We start from the raw sequence: 25052 nt of genomic DNA, 5'->3' as shown, positions 1-25052 counted from the left end.
GTTTAGTATACTTGAGCATGTATACTTGTATGCTGTTGTTCACTTTAAATTGCATGAGTAGCTTATGATGCTCCCTGAGTCTCATTTTGATATAGACGTTAGGTGGCATGAGCCCCTTTGACATGTTTCACCTTAAGGTGATATAATTGTAAAATGCTAGGTCGATGCATGCTCATCGCCTACGAGTAGCTTTATGTTACTCACCCACGTAGTGGGGACATTTTTCAGGTACCGGGATCAAGATTTGGGATTCACATCATGCTTGGATGATTTGTAGATTTGAAGTTCTCATTTCATGTAAATGTTGGCTCGAAATGCCATTTATAGCTTTATATGTCAAAATGTGTAAATTTGATTCTATTTTTGTAATGTGTACATAAGTACACTCTTTACAATGTATTTGACATGTATAAGATGAGGCCATAGGCCAATGACATCTAATTTGTATCCTATGTAACTTTTAACTTCATGAAATATTATGAAAATATTGAAAAACGTCAAGTCATTGTCTCACTATGGTTGCATCGGTTGTGGAAATTACATTTTCATTCTTTCATAGGGTCTTATAAATCATGTTTGAAGTGTAGCCAAGGGCCAACCGGTCATTTGACCCCATTTTGTATTTTTGGATTCCGAGTTTTCATTCCAAGTTCCATTTTTGCCTTTTTGCCCGTTGGGGGGTCGGATTTTGTATCGGTGGTATTTTTAAGTCGTGGACCATTGTAGCACGTTCAAATAGATAAGTTACGATTGCGTGCATGGTCGTTTCCGGGCAAAACCTTATCGTTTGTGTTTTGAGCTTCCTATGGACTCATTTTGAAGTTTTGTTGCATAATCTGATTTTAGGGGCACTTTGGGGTTTTCCTTTGGGAAATAAATTCCGTTCTTGACATGGTCACTTAGAAAACATGATTTTAGGGGGGGTTTCTTCTTCATGTTTTTTCATAAAATGTCGTCTTTATACCAGAAATCCCGTGCAAAGTTCAGTTTTTCTGCTATGCAATAGCAGCTTTTTTTTCAACTTCTTGCCCTTTCCTGATCTAGGGGCATTCTGGGTACTTCATAGTGTTTCTTTTTCATTTTTGTCCACAATCCAGGTAGAAAACGTGGTTTTAGGGGGGGTTTCTTCTTTGTGTTTTTACAAAAAAAAAAAAATCATATTGATGCCGAAAATAACTCGCAGATCTGGAAAATCTGGTCGTTCCAGGTTTTTCAGGAAAAAGTTCTGATCTAAGGGGGCATTTTCGGGTATTTCACTTGAAAAATAAAAACTTCTCTTGACATGGTCATGTAGAAAACATGATTTTGGGGGGGGGGGGGGGGGGGGCGGGGGTTCTTCATAACTTTTTGCCAAAAAATGTCATTTAAGCCCTCAAAATCCCATTTGAATTCGGAAAATGTGTGCAGGCCCTGCGCATACTTGAAATCCAGAAAGTCTAATTTTTTTTAAACTTTGAGGCTTCATATCTTCATCATCCGGACTCCAAATCAAGTGATTTTTGAGTCGAAGTTTATTAGTTTTTGCTGGTCTATATAACGATATGCACGGTTACATCAAATTATATCTGAAAAGACCATTTTATCCCTTGTAAAGTACCCTTGCCGCACTGATTTTAAACCCAAAAGTTGGTTTTTATGAAACTTTGACGTTTCATATCTTCTTCGTCCGGACTCCGAATCAAGTGATTCTTGAGTCTAGATTCATTAATTTTTCCTGGTCTATCTAACGGTATACTTAGTTGCATCTAGTTTGGTCTGAAAGGACCATTTCAACCCATGTAAAGTACCCTTGCCGCATTGATTTCAAACCCAAAAGTTTGATTTTATGAAACTTTAGAGTTTCATATTTTCTTCATCCGAACTCCGAATCAAGTAATTCTTGAGCCCATCTTGATTAGTTTTTCGTTATCCTTCCAGCGGTGTGCTCGGTGGCACCCGAGTCCACAGTTTTTAGAAATGACTATTTTGCCCCTGGGGATTTATTTGTCATATTTTTGGTCTTTTGCTTCCGCATCAACTTTCATTGAGTTCCACGATCTCATGGAAGGTCATTTTGACTTCTTAGAGGCTTGTTTTCTGTTTTTCACTTCCGCATATCGGATCCGTTATCGGGTCAATCTTCGGTTCATCACAAGACACGCTGGCCTATAAACCAGGGTCGTCACACTCAAGCCTATACCTGTCAACCATCGAAGCCAACAAGTGCACCCATCCTAGGCCAACAAGTGGATGAATCTCCACCCTCCACATGTCATCATCCAAGGCATCAAAGTGTTTCCACACAAATATTAACAAGTGGACCAATGAGAATGTAACACTTGTCACACTTTTTGGAAATTGCAAAAAGGTCCTTTCTGAAAATATCTTCTAAATTAAATTGCTAAATGGTCCCCAAGACAAAAAATAATTACTTTAAGTAATTACACAAGTAACCCCAAAAATAAGAAAGTTTCCAAAGAAAGTGTACATCCACACCCCTAAGGAAGAAAGTGCACTAATGGCATGCATTTCTAGGAAAGTAAAAATACACATGGCATGGAATTTAGATATCATGGATGCATGTAAAACCGGAATCAAATCCGAATACAAAAAGTGAGGTTGCGCCTACAAAGTGACATACGGGAAAAAGACGAAAAGTGAATAATGCCCAAAAAGTGAAAATGCAGAAATGACTCGGTCCTCAAAAAAAGTAGTCAATCCAAGGGAGAGAGTCTCGGAAACCATTTCCAAGCACTCGAGAAGACACCCAGTGACGAGAAACAAAATTCGGAAAAGAAAATTAAATGGAAAAAATTTATCCGTAAAATTTGAGAAAAAGAAAAGGGAGGAAAATGACCGGGTCATTACAATATATAAATATATATATATATATATATATATATATATATATATATATATATATACTCATGTATAAATCTAAAGACCTTTTAAACCATCCCAAATCATTTAAGTCTTCCTTCTCTAGCCCAATACCCGAATCCTTTGGTCCAAATAATCCAAATTCAGTCCATTAAACTTAATTAAATATATAAACACTTAATATTAAAACAACTAAATACATATAGCACATAAACAAATAAGAATTAACAACCAAGTCATACCATACAAATAAAAATTAATATGCCAACAAATCAATCAATAATCAAGCACATACACACACAATCATCATATCAATAATTCAAATAAAACAAATAAACAAATAATTTAATTTTTTTTAAAAAAATCCAATAAATCCATTTAAAGGAAATTAATTTAATTAAATAATTCCTCTAAAATATAGGGGTATTACACCACTGGTCAACAAAAAGCCGGTCATATACAGGGAGATTGGTTCTCATCAAATTAGTGCTGGTTTCCACACAAATATATTGGTCTAGCATCTTCATCTTGCCTAAAAAAGTTATCTCTGATCTCAATGCTCTTATTATACGATTTTTATGGACTGGTGCTAAGCTAAAGAAAATTGGAACAAGAGTTACTTATACTACAGTTTGTAAACCTATGTTGGAAGGGGGTCTTGGACTTCCTAACCTAGAAACTACCAATAATGCAGTTATTCTCAGACATATTTGGGAGATCAAGACTGGTGGTGCACAGAGAATTTGGGTGACTTGGTACAAGCATATAGAGTAAGAAATGGTCACAACACCTACTTCTGGCTTAACAGTGGTCCTCTCTCACAGTATCACTGTGAAAATTCAATTAAATCAATAGGGTATTCATATAGTACCAAGGTTAGCCAGTTCATTTCATCTAATACTTGGACTTTCCCACCTAATCTGTTACTCTTAATTCCTAAGCTCTCACTACTTGACCCACCATTTCCTGATCTAAATGACTCAATTATATGGAGTGTTGGTCTATCTAGGCAATATACTTATGACGACCCTGGTTTTTAGGCCAGCGTGTCCTGTGATGAACCGAAGATTAACCCGATAACGGATCCGATACGTGGAAGCGAAAACAGAAAACAAGACTCTAAGAAGTCAAAGTGACCTTCCATGAGGTCGTGGAACTCAATGAGAACTGATGCGGAAGCAAAAGGTCAAAAATATGACCAATAAGCCCCCAAGGACAAAATAGTCATTTCTGAAAACTGTAGATTCGGGTGCCACCGAGCATACTGCTGGAAGGACAACGAAAAACTAATCAAGATGGACTAAAGAATCGCATGATTCGGAGTCCGGACGAAGGAGAAACGGCATGACGACGAAAAACAGACACTTAAAGCTTTAAGGGCAAACTGGTAATTATCCAAAAATATCCAGGTGTAACCGAGCACACCGTTGGATAGACGACGAAAAATTAATCAAGTTCAAAAAAAAAATTCACTTAAATCGGAGTCCGGACGAAGGAGAAAAGCCCAAAAGAAGAATTGACGTCGCGGCGGCCCAACGAGGGGCCATGACAGCCCCATGCGCACCCCCATGCGCATGCCCATGCATGCCCCGCGCGTGCTGGGTGCACCATGGCTGGCAGCAGCCCATAAAGCTGCTGTATGGTTTTTTTTCTTCAGAAAACTCCAGAACAAAGGCTAAATTTGGAGGCTTAGATGAATTTTTTTGTAAAAACACAAAGAAGAAACCCCCCTCAAAATTGAGTTTTCTACATGAATTGCGAGAGAATTCAAAAAAAAACTCACTGCGAAATGGCCAAAATGCCCTCCCAAGAAATCTGGTCAAAAGAGCTAAAAAGCTATTAAAATGAAACTGGAAGCTGAAACTTCACGAGGGATTTCCGGTACTAAGACGATGTTTTCTGGAAAAACACGAAGAAGAAATCCCCCCTAAAATCATGTTTTCTAATCGACCATGTCGAAAGAAGAAAATAAAATTGATGTGAAAGGTCTAGAATACCCCTAGATCAGATTATGCAACAAAGTTACAAAATGAGTCCACAAGAGGCTCAAATCACCAAGGATGAGGTTTTTCTTGAAAACGATTATGCACACAAACGTAACTTACCTATTTGGATGCGCTACAATGGTCCACGGCTTAAAAATACCGCTGATACAAAATCCAACCCCCCAACGGCCAAAAAGGCAAAAATGGACTTGAAATAGGAAAAATGAAAACCAAAATTCACAAATGATTTCAAATTACCTTTTGGCCCTTGGCCACACTTCAAACATGATTTATGAGACCCTATAAAAGAATGAAAATGAAATTCCCACACCCGATGCAAAAGTTATGACACAATGTCTAAGCATTTTTCAACATTTTCATATTAAGCCTTGAAAACGAAAGTGCATAGAAAGCAAGATACATGTCATTGGCTTCTGGCCTCATCTCATACATGTCAAATACATTATAAATAGTGTACTTATATACACATTACAAAAATAGAATCAAATTTACACATTTTGACATATAAAGCTATAAATGGCATTTCAAGCCAACATTTACAAGAAATGAGAACTTCAAGTTTACAAATCATCCAAGCATGATATGAATCCCGAATCTTGATCCCGGTACCTGAAAAATGTCCCCACTACGTGGGTGAGTAACATAAAGCTACTCGTAGGAGATGAGCATGCATCGACCTAGTATTTTACAATTCTATCACCTTAAGGTGAAACATGTTAGAGGGGCTCATGCCACCTAACGTCTATGTCAAAGTGAGACTCAGGGATCATCCTAAGCTACTCATGCAATTGAAATGAACTACGGCATACAAGTATACATGCTCAAGTACACCAAACCGTATTAAAACATGATACACGACATTCAAGTACACATGCTCACAAGTATACTAAATCATGTTAAGTAATATCTAGCATACATACACAAGTATAAGATATATGTATAGAGTACTCATAAATCAAGTATACAAACACAAGTATACTAAGCTAAACACATACGCACAAGACAAGTATACATGGCACAAGTATACAAAAATGAAATCCGCACACACAAGACAAGCATACTAAGCTTAAATACACTAGATAGAGTTTAGATACACCAACAAGGATACAAGTTCAAGTATACAGTTTCAAGTATACTAAATGAGATCAAAATACATAGGCAAGCACCAATTCTCAAGTTACAAGTAATCCATGATTAACAACTTGAAATTGAATGCGAAATCAAAGTAGAAAGACTAAGACATGTGGTCATTAGACCAAGCAAGTGTTTCCGGGTAATTACGACCTACAAGGCACTACCTAGTGCGCACATGCATAAGTTATTCCGGGCAATTACGACCCACAAGGTACTACCTAGTGCGCACTTATGACTTAGAAGACTCTTGTCTCCGTACTAGAGCCAAACCCTAGCCATCACGTAATATATGTCCTTACAAGCTTTCCAAAATCAATAAGTCCAAAACTTATACAAAAATCAATAAGTTAGACCAAACTTATACCAAATCCACTAATGCATAAAGCCATCTTCCATGCACAAATAAGGTTGAATCCACACAAACCATGTCCTAGAATTCAAGTCTAGATAGCATATGACATGTCAAGCCTCCAATATGCAATTTATACACCAAAAAAAATATATTTTATAACAATTGAACCACATTACCATACTAAGCCACAAGTACTAAATAAGTCCCAATTTAGTAACTAGCTCCCAAGTTAAACAATTGTAATATTCTAACAAGTTATACACCCACACAAGATATATCTAAACAAGCTCTGCAAGTCAATGATATTCTATATCATGCTAAGTCTAATTACCATTTCAAGATGCCTTAAGTACTAATTCTACATCAAATTTGTAACATGCTCATAAGGTAATTAAACAGACTACATTTCAAGGGATTATCAACCTAGTACTTCCGATATCAATTTAAGTGACCAACACACTTAAAATAAAATTAATTAAGCTCATTAATTAATTTTTCTCTAGATTTTCAAACATATCCAAATGTCCTCAATTTAATATATGTTAAAGAACTCACCAATGCCTACTTTAATATCACATTACAAGTTGGTTTCATACTTGATACAACTGTGTGAATTAATCTTTCACAAAAGATAAATATTAAATAAGTTTTGCAATTCTTACTCAAATGCTCCAAATTTAATATATGTTACACAACTCACCAAGGCCTAATTTATTAGCATACCACAATTTAATTCTAAACTATATATCATCATTAGAATTAAATCCTAAACAAGAAAATAAATAAATTAAATTCTAAAAACTTGAACAAGGCATGCTCACAAGTTATATATGCTTATAAAACAATCAATACAATAATAATATAAACCTAAGACATCCCCTACCTCAATTTGAGATGAAAATCTCAAAAGCCCACCGAAACAAAAGTGCTCCGAATCCGACAATACCGAAGGGTTTTGTCAGGGACAACATGATCTACATGAACCCACAAGAAGCCCCATCAAAATCATAACTTAACTTCAAACCCGAACTCAAAATTTGGCCAAAAACGGGTTCTAATAAGGGTGAAAGAAGCGCGTAGTCAATACGAACACAAAACGCAAAGACCCTACTATGTTCTGACAAAGAAATGAAGTTCAAATGAGGAAAGAGAAGGTGGCAGCCTCCCTTGGGCTGCCATGGAAGCTTTAGTTCATGCAAGAGAGTGGGGAAGATGAAAAAATAAAATATCTCATCTCCCTTTTATAGAAATCTCAAAAAGTGCCCGAACGGGCCCCGCCGGGTCCGGAAAAGTGAAATTTGAGCAGACGTGCTCAAATGATGAAACTCTGTGAACAAAAAAGATTTAAAATAAGAAAATAAGAATAATAGAAGAAACGGCATCAAAAAATGAGTCCCGACCAGAAAGTTATGCCCCAAACAAGTTTGGCACAAACCGGGCCAAAAACCCTGAAACTGGAAAACATCGACCAGAAGGGACTTCTAAGAGTTTACGACTCGACAAAAAGTGAAAATGAATCCCGTACGAGGATCCAGGTTCAAAACAAGATAATTTGCAACAACTTTCGTTAATTGCACAATGGCCCCCACAAAAGGGTTAACTGCAAAATTGCCCCAGAATGAAAATATCTTCCAAAAGATATTTTCTTAGATACCCCTGAAATAAAATATCTTCAAAAGATATTTACGAAAGACACCCCAAGAAAAGAAATTAGTTTCAAAGAATTATGCATCCATGCCCCTATGGACACCGGCAGCAACCAGAGTACTTTCCTGCAAAAGTAAAGATACATATTTCGTGGAAACCACTCACGATAAAGATACGTGAAGTCAAAAACCAACTCCGAGCACAAGAAGTGAGGTTTTGCCAACAAAGTGACAAACGGGGAAAAGACGAAATAGAGAAAAGGACGAAATAGGAATAAGGACAAAAAAGTGAATAGTGTCGAAAAATGAAAATTGTGAAAATAACTCGATCCTCAAAGGAAGTTGTCAATCCAAAGAAAAGAGTCTCAGAAACCATTTTCGAGCACTCGAAACGACACTAAGCGACGAGAAACTAAACTCAGAAAAGAAATTTCAACGAAAAAAATTTATCCGTAAAATTCTGAGAAAAAAGGAAAGGAAGGAAATGACTGGGTCATTACCATACCTTTGGGCACACCATTACATTCCTATCTCCTCCACCTATCAATGCACCATGGTACAAGATTGTATGGAAGCCAATGGAACTTCCCAGGCATAAATTGATCCTCTGGATTACAGTTCATTACAAACTTGCCACATTGGATAATAAATAAATGTACGTCTAACCTTAATTTTGGTACCCAATGTTACCTCTGCTCAAGACTTCCTGAAACCCATTCTCAGTTATTCTTTGAATGTGATTTTGTCAAGCCAATTTGGAGATTTATTGAAGACAAGTTCAGATTCTACACATTGAGCAATAATTGGGGCCAATTTATATTTTGGATGTACCATCATTAGAATCATGATTCCCCAAGGGTTACAGTATGCGACCTTGCACTCGCAACATTGGTCTACAACATATGGAAAGAAAGAAATAAAAGGGTTTTCAGGAACTCACCTACTTTTCAAATGGAAGTATTGAAGTTAATTTCATCTTCCATTGTTGGCTCCTTGAAGGCTTTAAGGAACTCTGATTTCTTTGATTTTATTGATGATTGGTCCTTTGCTCCTGCAGCTCCCTGTCCTCCACCTATCCCTCCAGATTGATCTCCAAAAGTGACGTGACCTGTAAGCTCTGTGGTCTCCATTCTCATTGCCATCACTGGCCTACACCGGAGTTACAACGAACAACCATATATAACGGTTACCTCAGTCGCTATAAATGGTTATTCATTTTGCTAGTTCTTGCCTCTTCTTTGTTCACTAGGCTGGATCCTCTTTATTGGGTTGTAAATGTTTTGAATGGGCTCTTTTTTGCCTCTTTTTGTAGTCTGTAATTGGGCTACCTTTGCCCATTTGGGCCACCATATAAATTCTATACATATATATACATTTGCTTTATTGCTGGGAAAAAAAAAAAAAAAAAAAAAAAAAAACCTTTACAACATTATAGGTATTTTAAAATAAAAAATAAAAAAACATTGCAAGTATTTATATCTCCATGGTGATTTTTTTATAAATCTTGCACAATCAATTAATTTATGTGGGCATGTGTTTTCTATTCAGATGTTGACATTGCAATTGAGGCCAAGGCCAACTAATGATTATAAAGGGTAAAAATGTAATTCTATTGCTTTAATAGGTCAATTAATAAGTCAAAGGGTAATAGTGTCAATTCACCATGTGTCAGATATGGCTGGGGTGTCTTTGTTAACCTTCAAACATTGGGGGGTGTCATTGTTCAAAAAAGGCCTAACTTGTATATAGTTGTTAATATGGCAAACCTTAGGGGATGTCAATGTAAGTTATCCTTTCTTCTTTGAGGGCCAGTTTGGTAGAATGGAAATGAAGGGAAAAGAAAATAATGGTAATGAAAGGATTTAAAAAAAATGTTTGGTAGGAAATGGTGGATGGAAAGAAAAGGAAAAGGAAGAATTTAGAGAAATATATAAACTACGCTTTTGTTATCCTTCCAAAAATGAGAGGAAATATAAGGAAAGGGAATGAAAGACTAATATTTTTAATAAAACTTTGTTAATACCAAATTTGCTCTTATTTTTACAAAAGAAAAACTCTATGAAAAAGGGTATGGTTGTAAATTCATTACAATAGTTTCCTTTTCTTTCTTACCCCAAAGATGGTTACTATTATTTTCTTTCTTTTATATTATTAATTAACCAAAAACGACAAGTACCAATGGGCTAGTGGCCTAGCGGTATCAGACTCTTACTTCCCAAAGAGTTCAAGCCTCCATGGAGGCATGTGTGTGTGAGTATGAACTATATAAAAAAAAATATGACAAGTAAGGATGTCAATTTCCTTCGATCTGGCGGGTTTTCGCCTAAACCTTAAGGGGGTGGATATGGTAGCCATTAAATGTGTGACGGCCCAAGTTTTTTAACCCGGTGCGTCAATGATGAACCGAAAGTGATCCAATAACGGATCCGAAATGTGGAAGCTAAAGGTAAACCAAGGTCTCTAGAGATAGGAGTCACTCCTAAGACACAAATGTGACCCTCCATGAGGTCACGGAACTTAAAGAGGACAAAAACGGAAACAAGGGTCAAAAAGGACAAAATTTGTTATCCAAGGGGTAAAAAGGTCAAATCACAATAAAAGAGAGAAACTTGACTCAAAACAAGTCAAATAAGGTGAATACAACCTATTCTAATCATTTTGAAACATTCCAAGAGGTTCCATGAATATTGGCTAAGAATTCCACAAAATGCCCCGTCCCGGTTGAAGTGAAAACTAACACTGCTTCACTAAAATATACATAACTCCCACCATGTTTGGAATTTGAGAATGGGATTGGTACCATTGAAAATCTGACTCAAAATCCTTGAGTTTAGGCTCAAGAATCACCCCATTTGGATTAGAAACGAAGAATTTATGACCCGTTGAAGTCGGATGATCAGTGTTGGAACTCCACAGAGACTAGGCACAGGATCAAGCTATTTCGGTCGACCGAAATGGACTTTTGGACGACCGAAATGAAAGTGCTGAGACCTGAAATCATGAAGAAAAGGTTCGTGTTGCTTCGGTAGACTGAAATAAAGGTTCGGTCAACCGAAATGACTCATGAACAATGCATTTGGCTACTAGAATATGATTTTACTATGCATTGACAATTCCATTTGCCATCAGTCGACCGAAATGGAGTTTCGGTCGACCGAAACACCACGAAAAGCTACTAAAAAGGCTGCTATGAGTCCAAGGTGTTAAGGTTCAACCTCAACTTTGAATCCCATGATGTTTTGGTTCACAATAAATATGTAAAACTGATTTTTCATGAGTTTTGAGAATGTGAATATGTCAACAACTTTGATATGAATAAATAAACATAAAACCATGGCTCATGGCCTCATACACATCATTTACAAGATTTTGACTTCTCAAATCTCAAATTTTGATTAACAGACATTTGAAGCAAAACTTTGTTACCAAAAGTGTCTAAGTACAAAAGTGGACATGCTTGGCCCTTGGCCTCATTACATACATGCTTAAAATGTCAAAAGTAATTACTTAACATCTTTACACATCAAGGAAGTTACATAATCTTCAAAAGTACCATACATATATGGTATTCAAAATTTGATATCAAAAGAAAGGCATGCCAAACACTTGCATGTCAATATACAAAAATGCTTCATTTAGCTCAAAAGCTTCTAAGGATGATGAGCCTCCAAGAACATAGTTTATTTACCTGAAAAACAACACAAACCACTAGGGTGAGTAATCAATGGTGCATTCCACCTAACGTTTATGTTTCCATGGTGCTTTAAGGGATCATCTCAAGCTATACAAATGTTGAACGGTAAACACGTAACATTTAAGTATATATAAGCAAGTACACCAACCACATTAAAACTAAGATTTATCAAATCACAAGCTACAAAAAACCCATGATTTACAACTTGGAAAGTAATGCGAAATCAAGTAATGGAAAGACTAGGATATGTGGCCATGAGACCATACAAGTTATTTTGGGTAATTATGACTCACAAGGTACTACCTAGTGTACACTATGACTTAGGAGAATTCCTATCCTCCGTACTAGAGCCAAACTCTAGCCATCAAACATTTCATATCCTTACAAGCTTCCAAAAATCAACAAGTTCATGACATTTATACAATCTCAATGCATGAACTACCTACCAAGCACAAGTAGGGTAAAACCACACAAACCATGCCCTAAGGTTTCATGTCTAAAGTGGCAAGCTAATTATACTACACATTATGCCACATGAATTTAATATTAATGTAGGCCACAATTACTAATTATGCAATATAGCAATTTACCTACAAGTAATTTCAAGTAATACTTACAAGACTTTCAATGAAATCTATATTACTTAACAACACAAGAGTAATTTCAAGTTATTCATCATAAATCCTCAATGAAATCACAAGTATTAGGCAAATCATTAAACAATAACCTACCTATACAATTTAATAGTCATATACATGCTTTAATCCACAAATCCTAAGTCAAGCATACAAAATCTCTATTCATATGCAAATACAAGAATTTTAAAGCATGTAATCAATATATATCAAGCTCCAATATATATAAAACCCAAAGAGGATAAACATACAACCACCCCTACCTCAATAGAGAATTGAATCTCTATAATCCAAGCAACCAAGCCCTAAATATAAAACAAGTTTAGGGTTATTGAAGAGGAGAGTAACAGGAATCTTTTCTCTCCCAAGGTTTTTACTCTAAGATGTAAGGAAGTAAGCCAAATTGAAGGGAAAAGCTATGAACTAAGCTTTCCTCCAATGGTGGATTTGCTAGGGTTCAAGAGAGATAATAAAATGAAGAAGGTAAAGTGTAAAATGGTGAGTGGAAGGGCTAGAAATCCTCCACTCACTATGTGCTCTTGCACTACCTCTCTCACACACACAATGCAAGACTAAACCTTAATCCTACACTTGTCACTAATCCAATGCCTCTTCCAAGACTAAATCCCAAGCCCACACTTGTCACAAATCAAATGCTACATGTGCACAAATCTAAGGCCAACACATGTCAAGAAGTCATGGTGCTAAGTCTCTTCACCTAAATGCCAACAAATGGCTCCATGAGAGTGTGACACTTATTACACTTTCCAAAAATTGCAAAATGGTCATTTTTCAAAATATCTTCCAAAATAAATTGCAAAAAGGTGCCTAAAACGAAAAATAATTATTTTACATAATTACACTAAAACCCCAAAAGTTATAAATAATTACACATTCATGCCATTTACAAGAAAAGTACTAATCTAGCATGCTTTTCAAGAAAAGTAAAAATACTAATGTCATGGAAATCAATTACCATGAATGCATGCAAAACTAGAATCAAATCCGAGCACAACAAATGAGGTTATGAAAGGAAAAACGAAAAACGGGAAAAAGACGAAATAAGGAAAAGATAAAATAGGAAAAAGACGAAAAAAGAAAATCGCCGAAAATGGAAAAGGAGGAAAAAGACCGGGTCATTACAAAATGTTTTTGGGGGCGGATATAGTAAAACAATTGAAAACTCGAAGCGGGTTTGGGGCGGGGGTATATTTAGTGATGAACCTGCCTTGCCCCTGCTGTTGCTTCAATTATATATGTACCACCCCATCGCAATTAAACGGAGTATGTAGGGCAGAGTCGATACTTTGTCTGTTAGAGTGGGGATGATATACTATTAGAAACCTATCTCTGAAGTAGGGGTGGAGTTGATACGACGGATTTTCTAATTGGAGCAAAGTCAGGTTAGCTAATACTCCAACTCGTTGCCATCCCTAATAATACTGTATCGCATTTCATTTTTCTCTTAACTAATGTTAATTTAATTAATTAATTAATTTTTTTTAACTGTACTAAACGTAGTCTTAGAATGTTTATTTTTTTTTTTTAAGGATAATGCTTAGCTATTCATCGATGAGTAACTTCATCCTACTCACCCTTTATGTGTTCCAATAAAAAAAATAACACATTAGTTTTAATAACAAAAACAGCAAAATAATAAAAAATGAGAAGAAAGTCGGATCGACCCATTTTAATTGGATAAAAACCTTTTCTCTCTTCTATCTCTTTCATCGATTCCTAAACCCACGCCCTTCTCTCTCGACTATTCTTCTTCTTTTGCTTCACCCTCTCTCTTTTATTTCTCATTTTCTTTGCTTCCCAAACCCACGCCCTCCTCTTTCTCCACTGTCCTTCTTCTTCTCACCTTCATGGGACATCATCAATCAATGGGATCTAGCGAGTGGAGAGTGGCTGGGAGAGATTGGATACTGAAATCGATGCGAACAGGCTTCCTAATGTAATTATGGGGTCATCAACTATGGAACTTTTTCTAAAAGATAGGCAGGCACGTAAAGTATAACACCTCTATGATTTGTAAAAGACTAACAGAAAGATTTGGTTGGAGATCAATCTTTGATCGGTCCGGGCCCCAATAGTTGCTCGTTCATTCGCTTAGCGACTTTGCTGATCCCTTTTTCCAGGTAGTAAATTTAGGCCCTTGAAATAAGTAATAGATGGAAGGGAAGAATAGGTGATGACTGAATAAGCAACAACATGACCTAGGTGAGGGATGATGGCACATAGTGTCTAGTGAAGCACAGGTAGAGACAAACAAGGCGATTAAAAAGAGAAATAAAAGAGAAGGGGTGAAAAAGAAGAACGTTAGTGATGAGAGAAATAAAACAGAAAATGGTGAAGAAGAAAAACATTAGTGATGACAGGAGGGCATGGGTTTGGAAATAGATGAAAGAAAGAAAGAAAAGAAAAAGGATAATTATCCAATTAAAACAAGTCGATCTGACTTTCTTCTTCTCCTTGTTCTTTTATTTATTTATTTTTATTTTTAAGCTAATGTATTATTATTTTTTTTTTTTTGGAACTAACTAAGCATTATCCCCTTTTTTAATTAAAAAGAAAAAAGAAAACGTAAAAGAATGTAAATGGAGTGAAGCGGTCAAACGGTCAAAAAGTGTTGTGAAAACAGAAGTGTCGTGGAGAACAGAGGTGAGGAGCGAGAGCGATTGTAGTGAATTATATTGCATTTGTTTGTTACCTTGCTCCCCCTACAAATACTCCCAACTTTATCTTTTTGTTCGTCAATGTCTCTCCCCTTCCTTCCGTGCCACCGTAGTGGCAGTGTATATGTGTATATATAATTAGTTACTAGTACTCCGTAAATGATATATTATTATTTTTAATAATAAAACTCATCGCCACAGACACAGATCTCAACTGGTGTCGTATCTCGAAAAGTAAGTGGTGTTTATGTTATCGATCGTAGAGGAGGAATAGGAATCGAGGAGGATGAGCGGAGGAGGAATATGGAGATGGAAGAAGATTAGGGAAATGGCAGAGGTGTGTAAATGGAAGAGTGGGACCACCACCTTGGTCAATTGGGTGCACGTGGGCCCACCTAATTCCTATCCTCCTGGTCGCAGGAGGATGGATTCGCAGCAGCTCATCGGAGTGCAAGAGAGGAGGTACAAGTGGGATCAGGTGGGTGGTGGTGGTGGTGGTTCCGATGAGTTCCAGAACACCCGCAGAATTAGGGCCGAAGCCAACTGCCCTCGTTGTTCTAAGCACATGGATCTCCTCTTCTCCAATTCCAATCGTCATCGCCATCTTCCTCCATCGACTACCACTTCCAATCACATGTTGGTTGATGATGATGATGATAATAATAACAATGGTAAGCACAAGCACAGCAACAACAACAGCCACCACAACGACTACCAGGCCGTCAATCTCTGTCCCAATTGTAGGACCGCTTACTACTTCCGTCCAAACAAGATAGCCCCTCTTCAGGGCAGCTTCGTGGAGATTGGGAGGAGGCTCAACAAACCCTACAAGGATTCTGACTACAGTAGCAACAAGAAACTTCATCATCATCAAGATTACACCAACAACAACAACAGGCTTAGGCTCTCGTTTTGGGAAACACTCAGGTCCTCTTCGCCCCCCTATGGCCTTGCCGACCCTCCAGATAATTGGCCTCCTCCTCCTCCTCCTCCTTCTGGGAATGGCCTTGCCGTACACACCCCACCGGGTCCCCCTTTTGCACCCGGTGTCAACGTGGTTCGCGCAGCTGTTCCCAATGGTGGCAATGGCAATGGCAATGGCAATGGTGGTTCATCTGGAGAGAAGAAGAATGGGTGGGGTGGGTCCAACTTGGGTAAGGACTTGCCAACGCCAAAGGAGATCTGCAAGGGGCTTGACAAGTTCGTCATTGGTCAGGAACGTGCCAAAAAGGTTCCCTTCCAATTTTATGTCTTCTTTTCCATACAATTCCAGCATTCTCACTCATCCCCATTTATTATAATAATAATACTAACAACACCCCAACCCAAAGTTTTAGCTCATACAAACTCCATTCCATCTCCATTGTCCTCCTTGTCCTTTGTGACAATATTTAAAATACGTAGGAATGCTAAGTGGGGGATAATTATGTATCACTGTTTTTTGTTTGTTGTATTGCAGGTACTTTCAGTGGCTGTTTATAATCACTACAAAAGGATATATCATGCTTCCTTGAAGAAAGGGTTAGTTTCTGTAGCTTCCTCTATTTAATCACATATGGCTCTGTAACTGGGATTCATCTTAATACTCAGTTTTGGTTCTCAAATTGAATTATTTTTGTTTTAACAATTCATGAATGTGTTTGCAGTCTATTTGCAGATAATCTAACTTTTGTGTTTGAATACTAGGTCAGGAGCAGAATCAGGTATATCTGGGGCACAAGATGATGATGATAATGTGGAGTTGGAAAAGAGCAATGTACTGTTGATGGGCCCAACTGGATCAGGTATGATTTCTATTTCATTGGTTCTATTTTATTTTTTTATATGTTTTGAAAATTAGTGGTTTCTCAGAAGGGCTAAAAGAGAGAATTTTTTTACTTAAATTGAGTTGTTAGCTTAAGTTAAGCTCCCAAAAATGTGACTGCCTTTCTCACTTAATTTCAGGGAAGACATTACTAGCAAAAACATTAGCTCGTTTTGTGAACGTTCCCTTTGTCATTGCCGATGCTACGACTTTAACACAGGCAAGTTAAGTTATTGCTTATCTGTCATGTCTAGTTATTAAAAATTGACAAATTATGTGTTCATCTATCTGTTGGGTTGCAAATGTTTGTATATTAACTTCTACCAGCTTCCATTACTAGCATTGGTCATTGATGACCTAGGAAGCACGGACACTTCGCCTAGGGGTGTTGTGGTGCTATTAGAAACTTCGATACATGTGGGACACTTCCTGGACACCTGTCGGACGCGGCTAGAAGTGTCCAGGAATTTGAATATTTTATTTCCTTATTGGACACGACTGGGTGAGACAAGAGAACACACTTTCAGGACACGGAGGGGGTGATCTTGTAATTATTTTCTTAGACAAATGAGATTCAATGCAATTTAATATATATTATGAGGTAATTAGAAAAATAATATAAAAAAAAAAAAAATAAAAACAACAAACATGTAGCTCTAAGCTCCAAATTAGTGATTTCATTTATGATTATATGAATAAAATGAGCAATTTATTTTTTGATAAGTAAGATTTTATTAAAAACGTTCAAAATGGTGTGCTCCCAAGAGAATACATAATGGGGCTTTTGGCTTGTCAGAAAAGGATGGGACGGTCAGTTTGCTTGTTGATGGGGGTATTGATCGGAACTGTGTAGGGCATGATGAGTTTTGCTCTGATTTCTCCTCTTCCATTCAGTATAGTACGTCTAGGGATGATTTGGGTGGGCTGGCCGAGCCTTATCTGGGCAGAGAGGAAGGAATAAGTCTGTTAGAGAGGTGGTTCTCTACGTATTTTGTTGCTATTTTTGTTTCTGAGGATTGTATACCTAGAAACTGTTTGATAAAATGTCTGGCTCAGAGGTGACTTCAAAAGAAGTCGGGTCTTCTCCTAATTTGACTCCAGTATTGGGAGGTAGTAGTGATCACCATCCAGGCCTTTGTATTACGACTATTAGGCTGGATGAGATGAACTATATGGAGTGGGCTCAATCTGCTCGTATGCATATCACTGGTTGTAGGATGATCGACCATATCGAAGGGACTGTACGTATCCCTCCAAGAGCGATCCTGAATTTAAAGAGTGGAGTGCAAATAATGCACTAGTTATGACGTGGTTGTTGCAGTTCATGCAGCCACAAATCAGCAAAGGGTTTCTGTTTGTGAAAATAGCTAAAGAGCTATAGATGGCTATGGAAGAGACGTATTCTTTGGTTGGTAATTTTGCAAAACTGTATGAAGTCCAACAACAGATTTCAAGATTCAAGTAGGAAGACCAAACTCTTGCTACATATTACCAGACTCTACGTGATAAATGGGAAGAGTTAGATCACTACCAAGACTACATACCTGTGTGTGTAGCTGATGTTAAAGCATTTCATGCTATGGTAGAAAGGAATTGAATCTATGAGTTCTTCGGTGGTATGCATCCGAGATACGAGCATGCCAGGGTACAACTGTTAGGCAGGTATCCAGCCCCTACTTCTATTAGAGATGTGTTTTCGTATATCTAGGCTGAGGAGAGTAGAATGAAGGCTATGTCTACACCTGTATACACTAAAGCTTGAGCCAAAAGTACCATTGTCTGAGAGGTCTGCTCTTACCACACAACAATGGAACAAGCCAATCCTCCAAAAGGAGGGAAACAGGATGACAAGAGCAAGTTGAGGTGTGATCACTATGGGCGTACGCGCCATACTAGGGAAACATGCTAGAATCTACATGGTCGCCCTACTCCAGCTCCTGCTCATGCGAATGCTAGGCCAAAGCCCGGTCCATTTAAGGGGTTATCTACGGCACATACTGCAGAGCGTGCGACTGTTTCTACTGGTGATGTCTCCTCAGGGCCACTGAGTTCTTTGTCCGGGGCTGAACTTGATGCTCTCCGACATCTACTAGCACAGCATTCCTCCATTTCCACCTCTAACTCCGCTCAGACAGGTACCTCTCATTTGGCACATTAGGTTTCCACATTATCTGGTGGGCCACCCTGGATCATTGATTCAGGAGCCACTGATCACATGACTGGTATGACATCTGATTTTTCTTTATACAATTTACGTTCTGGTAAAGATAAGGTTAGAATGGTTGATGACACCTTCACCTCCATTGCGGGGAAGGGCACTATTTCTGCCTCTCGTAATTTTACCTTATCCTCTTTTCTTCATGTCCCAAAGTTTACCAATAACCTCCTTTTTTTTTTCAGTCACATTACAAAAGGCTTGAATTGTACTGTAACTTTTTTTCCATCTCACTATGTGTTTCAGGCCTTGGACACGGGGAAGACGATTGGAAGTGGACGTGAGGACACTGGCTTATATTTTCTGAATGCGAGGCCAACTTCTTATTATGTTGCAAATCAATCTAGTGTTAGGAATAATAATGTCAATAAAGATCTGTTAATGCGATGGCATAATCGTTTAGGTCATATATATCTTCCTGTTTTGAAGCATGTGCTTCCCCAGTTTGTTTCTGTTGAATCTTTTGAGTTAAATTGTGAAACATGCGTTCTTGCCAAACAATGTTGTGTTTCTTATCCTACTAGTATTAATAAAAATACAGCTCCTTTGCAGTTTGTTCATTTTAATGTGTGGGGTCCTGAATCTACTACTTCGTTACTTGGTTTTCATTACTTTGTTGTGTTTGTTGATGACTTTAGTCGATATGCTTGGCTTTATCTTATGAAAACCAAAGATGAAGTTCATTCCATTTTTAAAACCTTTTATAGGATGGTATGTACTCAGTTTGGTTGTCCCCTCAAAATCCTTCGATCTGATAATGGAGGAGAGTTTATGTATGGTGGTCTTGCCTCATTTTTTGCTGATAACGGGATTGTCTATCAAACATCTTGTGTCGATACACCACTACAGAATGGTGTAGCTGAAAGAAAACACCGTCATATTACGGAGGTGACCCGTTCTCTTCTAATTGGAATGGGAGTGCTTAAAAGTTATTAGGCTGATGCAACCTTAACAATTACATACCTTATCAATCGCATGCCTTCTAAGGTTCTTGGCTATCAATCCCCCTTCTCTGTCTTACACCATGACACTGCCTTGTTCAATGTCCCTCCGAAAGTGTTTGGTTGTGTTTATTATGTTCACATTCATCATTGTAAGGACAAAATGGACCCTAAGGCAATCCGATGTGTCTTCCTTGGATACTCCGCCACTCAGAAAGGGTATCGGTGTTATACCCTACCACTCATCGTCGCTTTGTCTCCATGGATGTTACATTCTTTGAGTCTGGTCCTTTTTTTTTCTACTCCTCGGGATTCTCTATAGGGAAGACTACTATACAGGTAGATAATCCGTTGTCCATTCAGAAGGAATGCCCCCTTCCTTTGCCTGTTCCCATTCAGGGGGAACTTCTTACTGTGGTGCCTATGTCTAGTCCTCCTAACACTAATGATTTGCAGCACAAAAGCAACCAATTGTCTACAGTTGGAGGGCAAAACAAGTCATTGACTCACCCCAGGACCAAGAAGTCTCCCTTGATCCAGGTAATTCGTTAGTTAACATTGATACTCCCGATTCTTTTGCCCAATAGTATTCCTGTTGATCTTAATGTCCCTATTGCTTATCGTAAGGGTGTTCGTAGTTGTACAAAACATCCCATATCTTAGTTTGTATCCTATGATGCCTTATCTCCAACATATCGTGCTTTCACTTCGTGTATCTCCTCTGTATCTGTTCCTTCCAATGTTTCAGATGCTCTCAGTGGAAGAAAGCTATGCTTGAAGCAATGAAGGCCCTTGAGAAGAATGGTACTTGGGATATTGTTCCATTACCTATGGGTAAGAAACTAATAGGCTGCAAATGGGTTTACACAATAAAGTATCATGCAGACGGAACAATTGAGAGATATAGAGCTCGGTTAGTTGCAAAGGGTTTCACTCATACCTACAGAATTGATTATTTGGAAACATTTGCTCCAGTTGCCAAGATGAACTCTGTATGTGTTCTTCTTTCTTTGGCAGCTAATTTGAATTGGCCCTTACATCAACTAGATGTAAAGAATACTTTCCTTCACGGTGACTTGGAGGAAGAGGTGTATATGACTATGCCACCAGGTTTAAGCTTGCCAATGGTCAGAATTTAGTGTGCAAGCTAAATAAAGCCTTGTATGGGTTAAAACAATCGCCAGGTGCTTGGTTTGAGAGTTTCAACACTGCTGTGAAAGAGTAGGGTACACATAGAGTCAGGCAGATTATACTCTCTTCATCAAGAACCAGAGCTGCACCACAGGCCTTGTTGTATACATTGATGATATTGTTATCACTGGAAATGATCCAGAAGAGATTCGTCAAATGAAGTCATTCTTGGGGACATAGTTTGAGGTTAAAGACTTCGGATCACTGAGATACTTTCTTGGCATCGAGGTGTGCAGATCGAAGAAAGGGGTGTTCATTTCTCAATGGAAGTATGTTTTAGATTTGTTGGCTGAAACAGGTAGGCTTGGAGCTAGACCTGATATTCCCATTGCACAGAACCATAGGCTTAATGATGTAGATGGAGACCCATTATATGATGTGGGAAGATTTCATCGATTAGTTGGGAGACTGATTTACTTATCTCTCACGCGACCGGATATTGCTTATGCTGTTAGGGTGATTAGTCAATTTATGTATGCTCCACGTACACCTCACCTTGAGGCAGCTTATCATGTTCTTCGTTATCTCAAGGGTTCACCTAGTAAGGGGATATTGTTTGGTAGTCATGGCCACTTGCGTGTTGAAGCCTATACTGATGTTGATTGGGCATGGTCTGTGACAAATCGGCGATCTACTTCAGGATATTGCAAATTTGTTGGAGGTATTCTTGTTTCATAGCAAAGCAAGAAACAATGTGTAGTAGCTAGATCTAGTGTAGAGGCTGAGTTCAGATCCATGGCAAATAGAGTTTGTAAGTTGTTGTGGCTACGTACGATGTTGGGTGAGTTGGGTTATCCTGTTCGGGAGTTAATAAAGTTGTATTGTGACAACAAGGCTGCTATTAACATTGCCCACAATCCAGTTCAACATGATATGACAAAACACATTAAAGTCGATTGACACTTCATCAAGGAAAAGCTTCGTCTTGGGCTGATTTGTACTCCATACGTCAACACACATGATCAGGTTGTTGATGTTTTGACTAAGGGGGTGTGAGCAAGACTTAGTTGCAAAATATGTTAGTCAAGCTGGACATGATAGATATCTTTGCACCAGCTTGAGGGGGAGTGTTGCTGGGGTTTATTTGTTATTAATATTTTTTTTTTCCTAAATGACGTCGGACCACCTTCCTTAGGTTTTGGATTGTGGAGGATTGAGACCTTGTTGTATGCCATTCAGATTTGAGAACATGTGGCTTAGAATGGTTGATTTTCAGGGGAAAGTGCGGTCTTGGTGGGAGGAGGTCATGGTGGTGGGAACATCGAGTTTTATTTTGTCAGCAAAGCTTCGACTCTTGAAGAACAAACTCAAAAGATGGAATAAGGAGGTGTTCGGTAATCTAGATTGGAGGAAGAATAGGGCCCTCGCTGAAATTGTTTTGATTGATAGATTGGAAGGGGTGGGTGGTATTGTTGAGCCTCAATGTGATAGGAGAGCAGCTTGCTAGGTAGAGATTGTTGAGATTGTGGTTATGAAGGAAATTTCGTGGTGACAGAAATCTTGGGCTTTGTGGCTCAAAGAGGAAGATTGTAATACAAAATTTTTCATAGAACTGCCAATTCCCATAGGAGGGGCAATCATATTGGGCGGATTTGTGTGGATGGAATGGTGTTGAGTACGAAGGAGGAGGTGCGTAGGGGGATCATTTTTTTCTATCGGAGGCTTTACTCAGAGCCTCTACAATGGAAGCCACGGCTCGATGGCCTTCATTTTGACTCTATATCAACTGTGGATAGGGATGGGTTAGAGAGTCCTTTTACAGAGGAGGAGGTTTTGAAGGCTTTGAAGAGTTGTAATGGTGACAAAGCTCCAAGTCCGGATGGTTTCACAATGACGTTTTTATTGGAGAGCTAGGAGGTGGTTAGACAGGAGGTTATGGACACTTTTCATGAGTTCTATTCTAATGGGAGGTTCGAAAAGTCGCTGAATGCATCTTTTATTGCTCTAATTCCTAAGAAAGGTGGTGCTTCTGACATTAAGGATTTTAGACCAATAAGTCTAATTGGGTGTACCATATATCTATAAGCTTATCGCTAAAGTCCTTGCATTGTCGTTTTGGACGGAGTCATTTGAATCTCAAAATGTGCTCATTGGTAGATAGATCCTGGATTCCACTCTTATTGCCAGTGAATGTGTGGATTATAGGCTAAGTAGCGGTGTTCCTGGAATTCTGTGTAAGCTTGATATTGAGAAAGCTTGTGATCATGTTTGCTGGAATTTTTTGTTTTATCTGTTAGAGAGGATGGGTTTCGGAGAGAGATGGAGGAGATGGATTGACGCATGCGTTTCCTCTGTTAGATTTTATGTGTTGGTGAATGGGTCTCCATCTGGGTTTTTTTGGCAGTTCTCGTGGTTTGAGGCAAGGGGACCCACTCCTCCCCATTCCTATTCATTATTGTTATGGAGGCTCTTAGTAGGTTGATGAGAAGGGCTGTGGATTTGGGATTTATCAGGGGCTTCAGGATTGGTCCAGATTCGGTTCAGCAGATGAAGATCTCTCACTTGCTTTTCGCGGATGACACTTTGGTTTTTTGTGAGGCAGATGTGTCCGAGATATTTAAGATGTGTCCTGGTCTGCTTTCAGGCAGTCTTAGGTTTGAAAATCAACATGGGCAAGAGTGTGCTTGTTCCAGTGGGGGAGGTTCAGGAGGTGGCGTCTTTTGTAGCGGTTTTAGGGTGTGGGACGAGCTCTTTCCCTATTTCTTACTTGGGCTTGCCGTTAGGTGATTCGTCAAGGAGGGTGGGAAGTTGGGACACGGTGATAAGAGTGTTTCGAGAGAAGGTTGGCTGGGTGGAAAAAGCAATATCTTTCGAAGGGAGGGAAAGTTACTTTGGTGAAGAGTACATTGTCGAGTCTTCCAACTTAATTTATTTCGCTTTTCTAGACCCCCTCCTCTATTGTTGGAAGACTTGATGCTTCAATGGAACTTCCTCTGGGTGGACGGGGGGGAGGAGTTTAAATTTCATCTTGTCTGATGGGAGCGAAGGTCTTGGGATTAGGAGATTGGCCCCTTTTAATAGAGCACTCCTAGGCAAGTGGTTATGGAGATTTGGTAGCGAAAGACATAGGTTATGGAGGAAGGTTATTTCATGTCGTTTTGGGGAGGAGAGAGGGGGATGGTCATCTAGGCCGGTCAGATTTGCTGTCGGCGTAGGGGTTTGGAAATCCATTGGAAAGGGATGGGATAAGTTCTCTAAGCATATTAGATTCAGAGTTCGGGAAGGAAGGGATGTCCAGTTTTGGGAGGATACTTGGTGTGAGGATCGCCTATTGTCTTGTTTGTTCCCAAGGTTGTTCAGGATTGCTGTTGATAGACATGCTTTGGTAGCTGACTCGATAGCGGTAGGTTGTCTTGGGATGTGCGTTTCCGGCGATCCTTTTAGGATTGGGAGTTGGACGATGTCACTGGCCTGCCGGACCTTTTGTATAGACAGGAGGTGGATGGTACTGGTTTGGATTCCTTTACTTGGGTGCCTTCTTTGCAGGGGACTTTTTAGGTCTGTTCCTTTTTTTCTTTGCCTCTACGGGTTTCACGGTTCCAATTTCCCATGGAAAATGGTTTGGCATTCGAAGGCTCCTCTTAGGGTGGCCTTTTTTGTTTGGACTACAGCTTGGGGCATGATTTTGACTCTGGACAATTTGAGAAAGAGAAGACAAATCATAGTCAACTGGTGTTGTCTGTGTATGAATTATGAAGAGTCTGTGGATCACCTTCTTTTGCATTGTCCCGTGGCTCATGACTATTGGAGTTTTATTTTCGGTCTGTTTGGCTTCTAATGGGTTTTTTTTTTGATAAGTAAAAGATATATTAACAAACGTGCTCAGAGGGGAGCAAACCCTTAACAAAACAAATAAAACAAAAACGCAAACGCGGCAATACAACGATAAGTTGTCAA

General features: G+C 38.6%; 1 protein-coding gene across 1 annotated transcript in view; it reads left to right on the top strand.

Annotated features, from left to right (window-relative positions):
- Positions 1–15040: 15040 nt before the first annotated feature.
- The window catches only part of LOC132276753 (CLP protease regulatory subunit CLPX3, mitochondrial-like), a 73917-nt gene continuing 63905 nt past the window's right edge, over positions 15041–25052 (top strand). Inside the window, exons 1-4 of the mRNA XM_059778339.1 lie at positions 15041–16235; positions 16464–16525; positions 16691–16788; positions 16949–17028. Coding sequence (XP_059634322.1) covers positions 15291–16235; positions 16464–16525; positions 16691–16788; positions 16949–17028 — 1185 coding nt within the window. The 5' untranslated portion in view covers positions 15041–15290. The remainder of the gene's footprint in view (positions 16236–16463; positions 16526–16690; positions 16789–16948; positions 17029–25052) is intronic.

Source organism: Cornus florida, unplaced genomic scaffold (genome assembly GCF_030987335.1).
Source record: "Cornus florida cultivar Cherokee Brave unplaced genomic scaffold, ASM3098733v1 CherokeeBrave_3.0.0_Hap2_Chr10, whole genome shotgun sequence".
Lineage (NCBI taxonomy): Eukaryota > Viridiplantae > Streptophyta > Magnoliopsida > Cornales > Cornaceae > Cornus > Cornus florida.
Note: the sequence above shows the minus strand (reverse complement) of the source record. Positions and strands in the feature narration are given on the sequence as shown.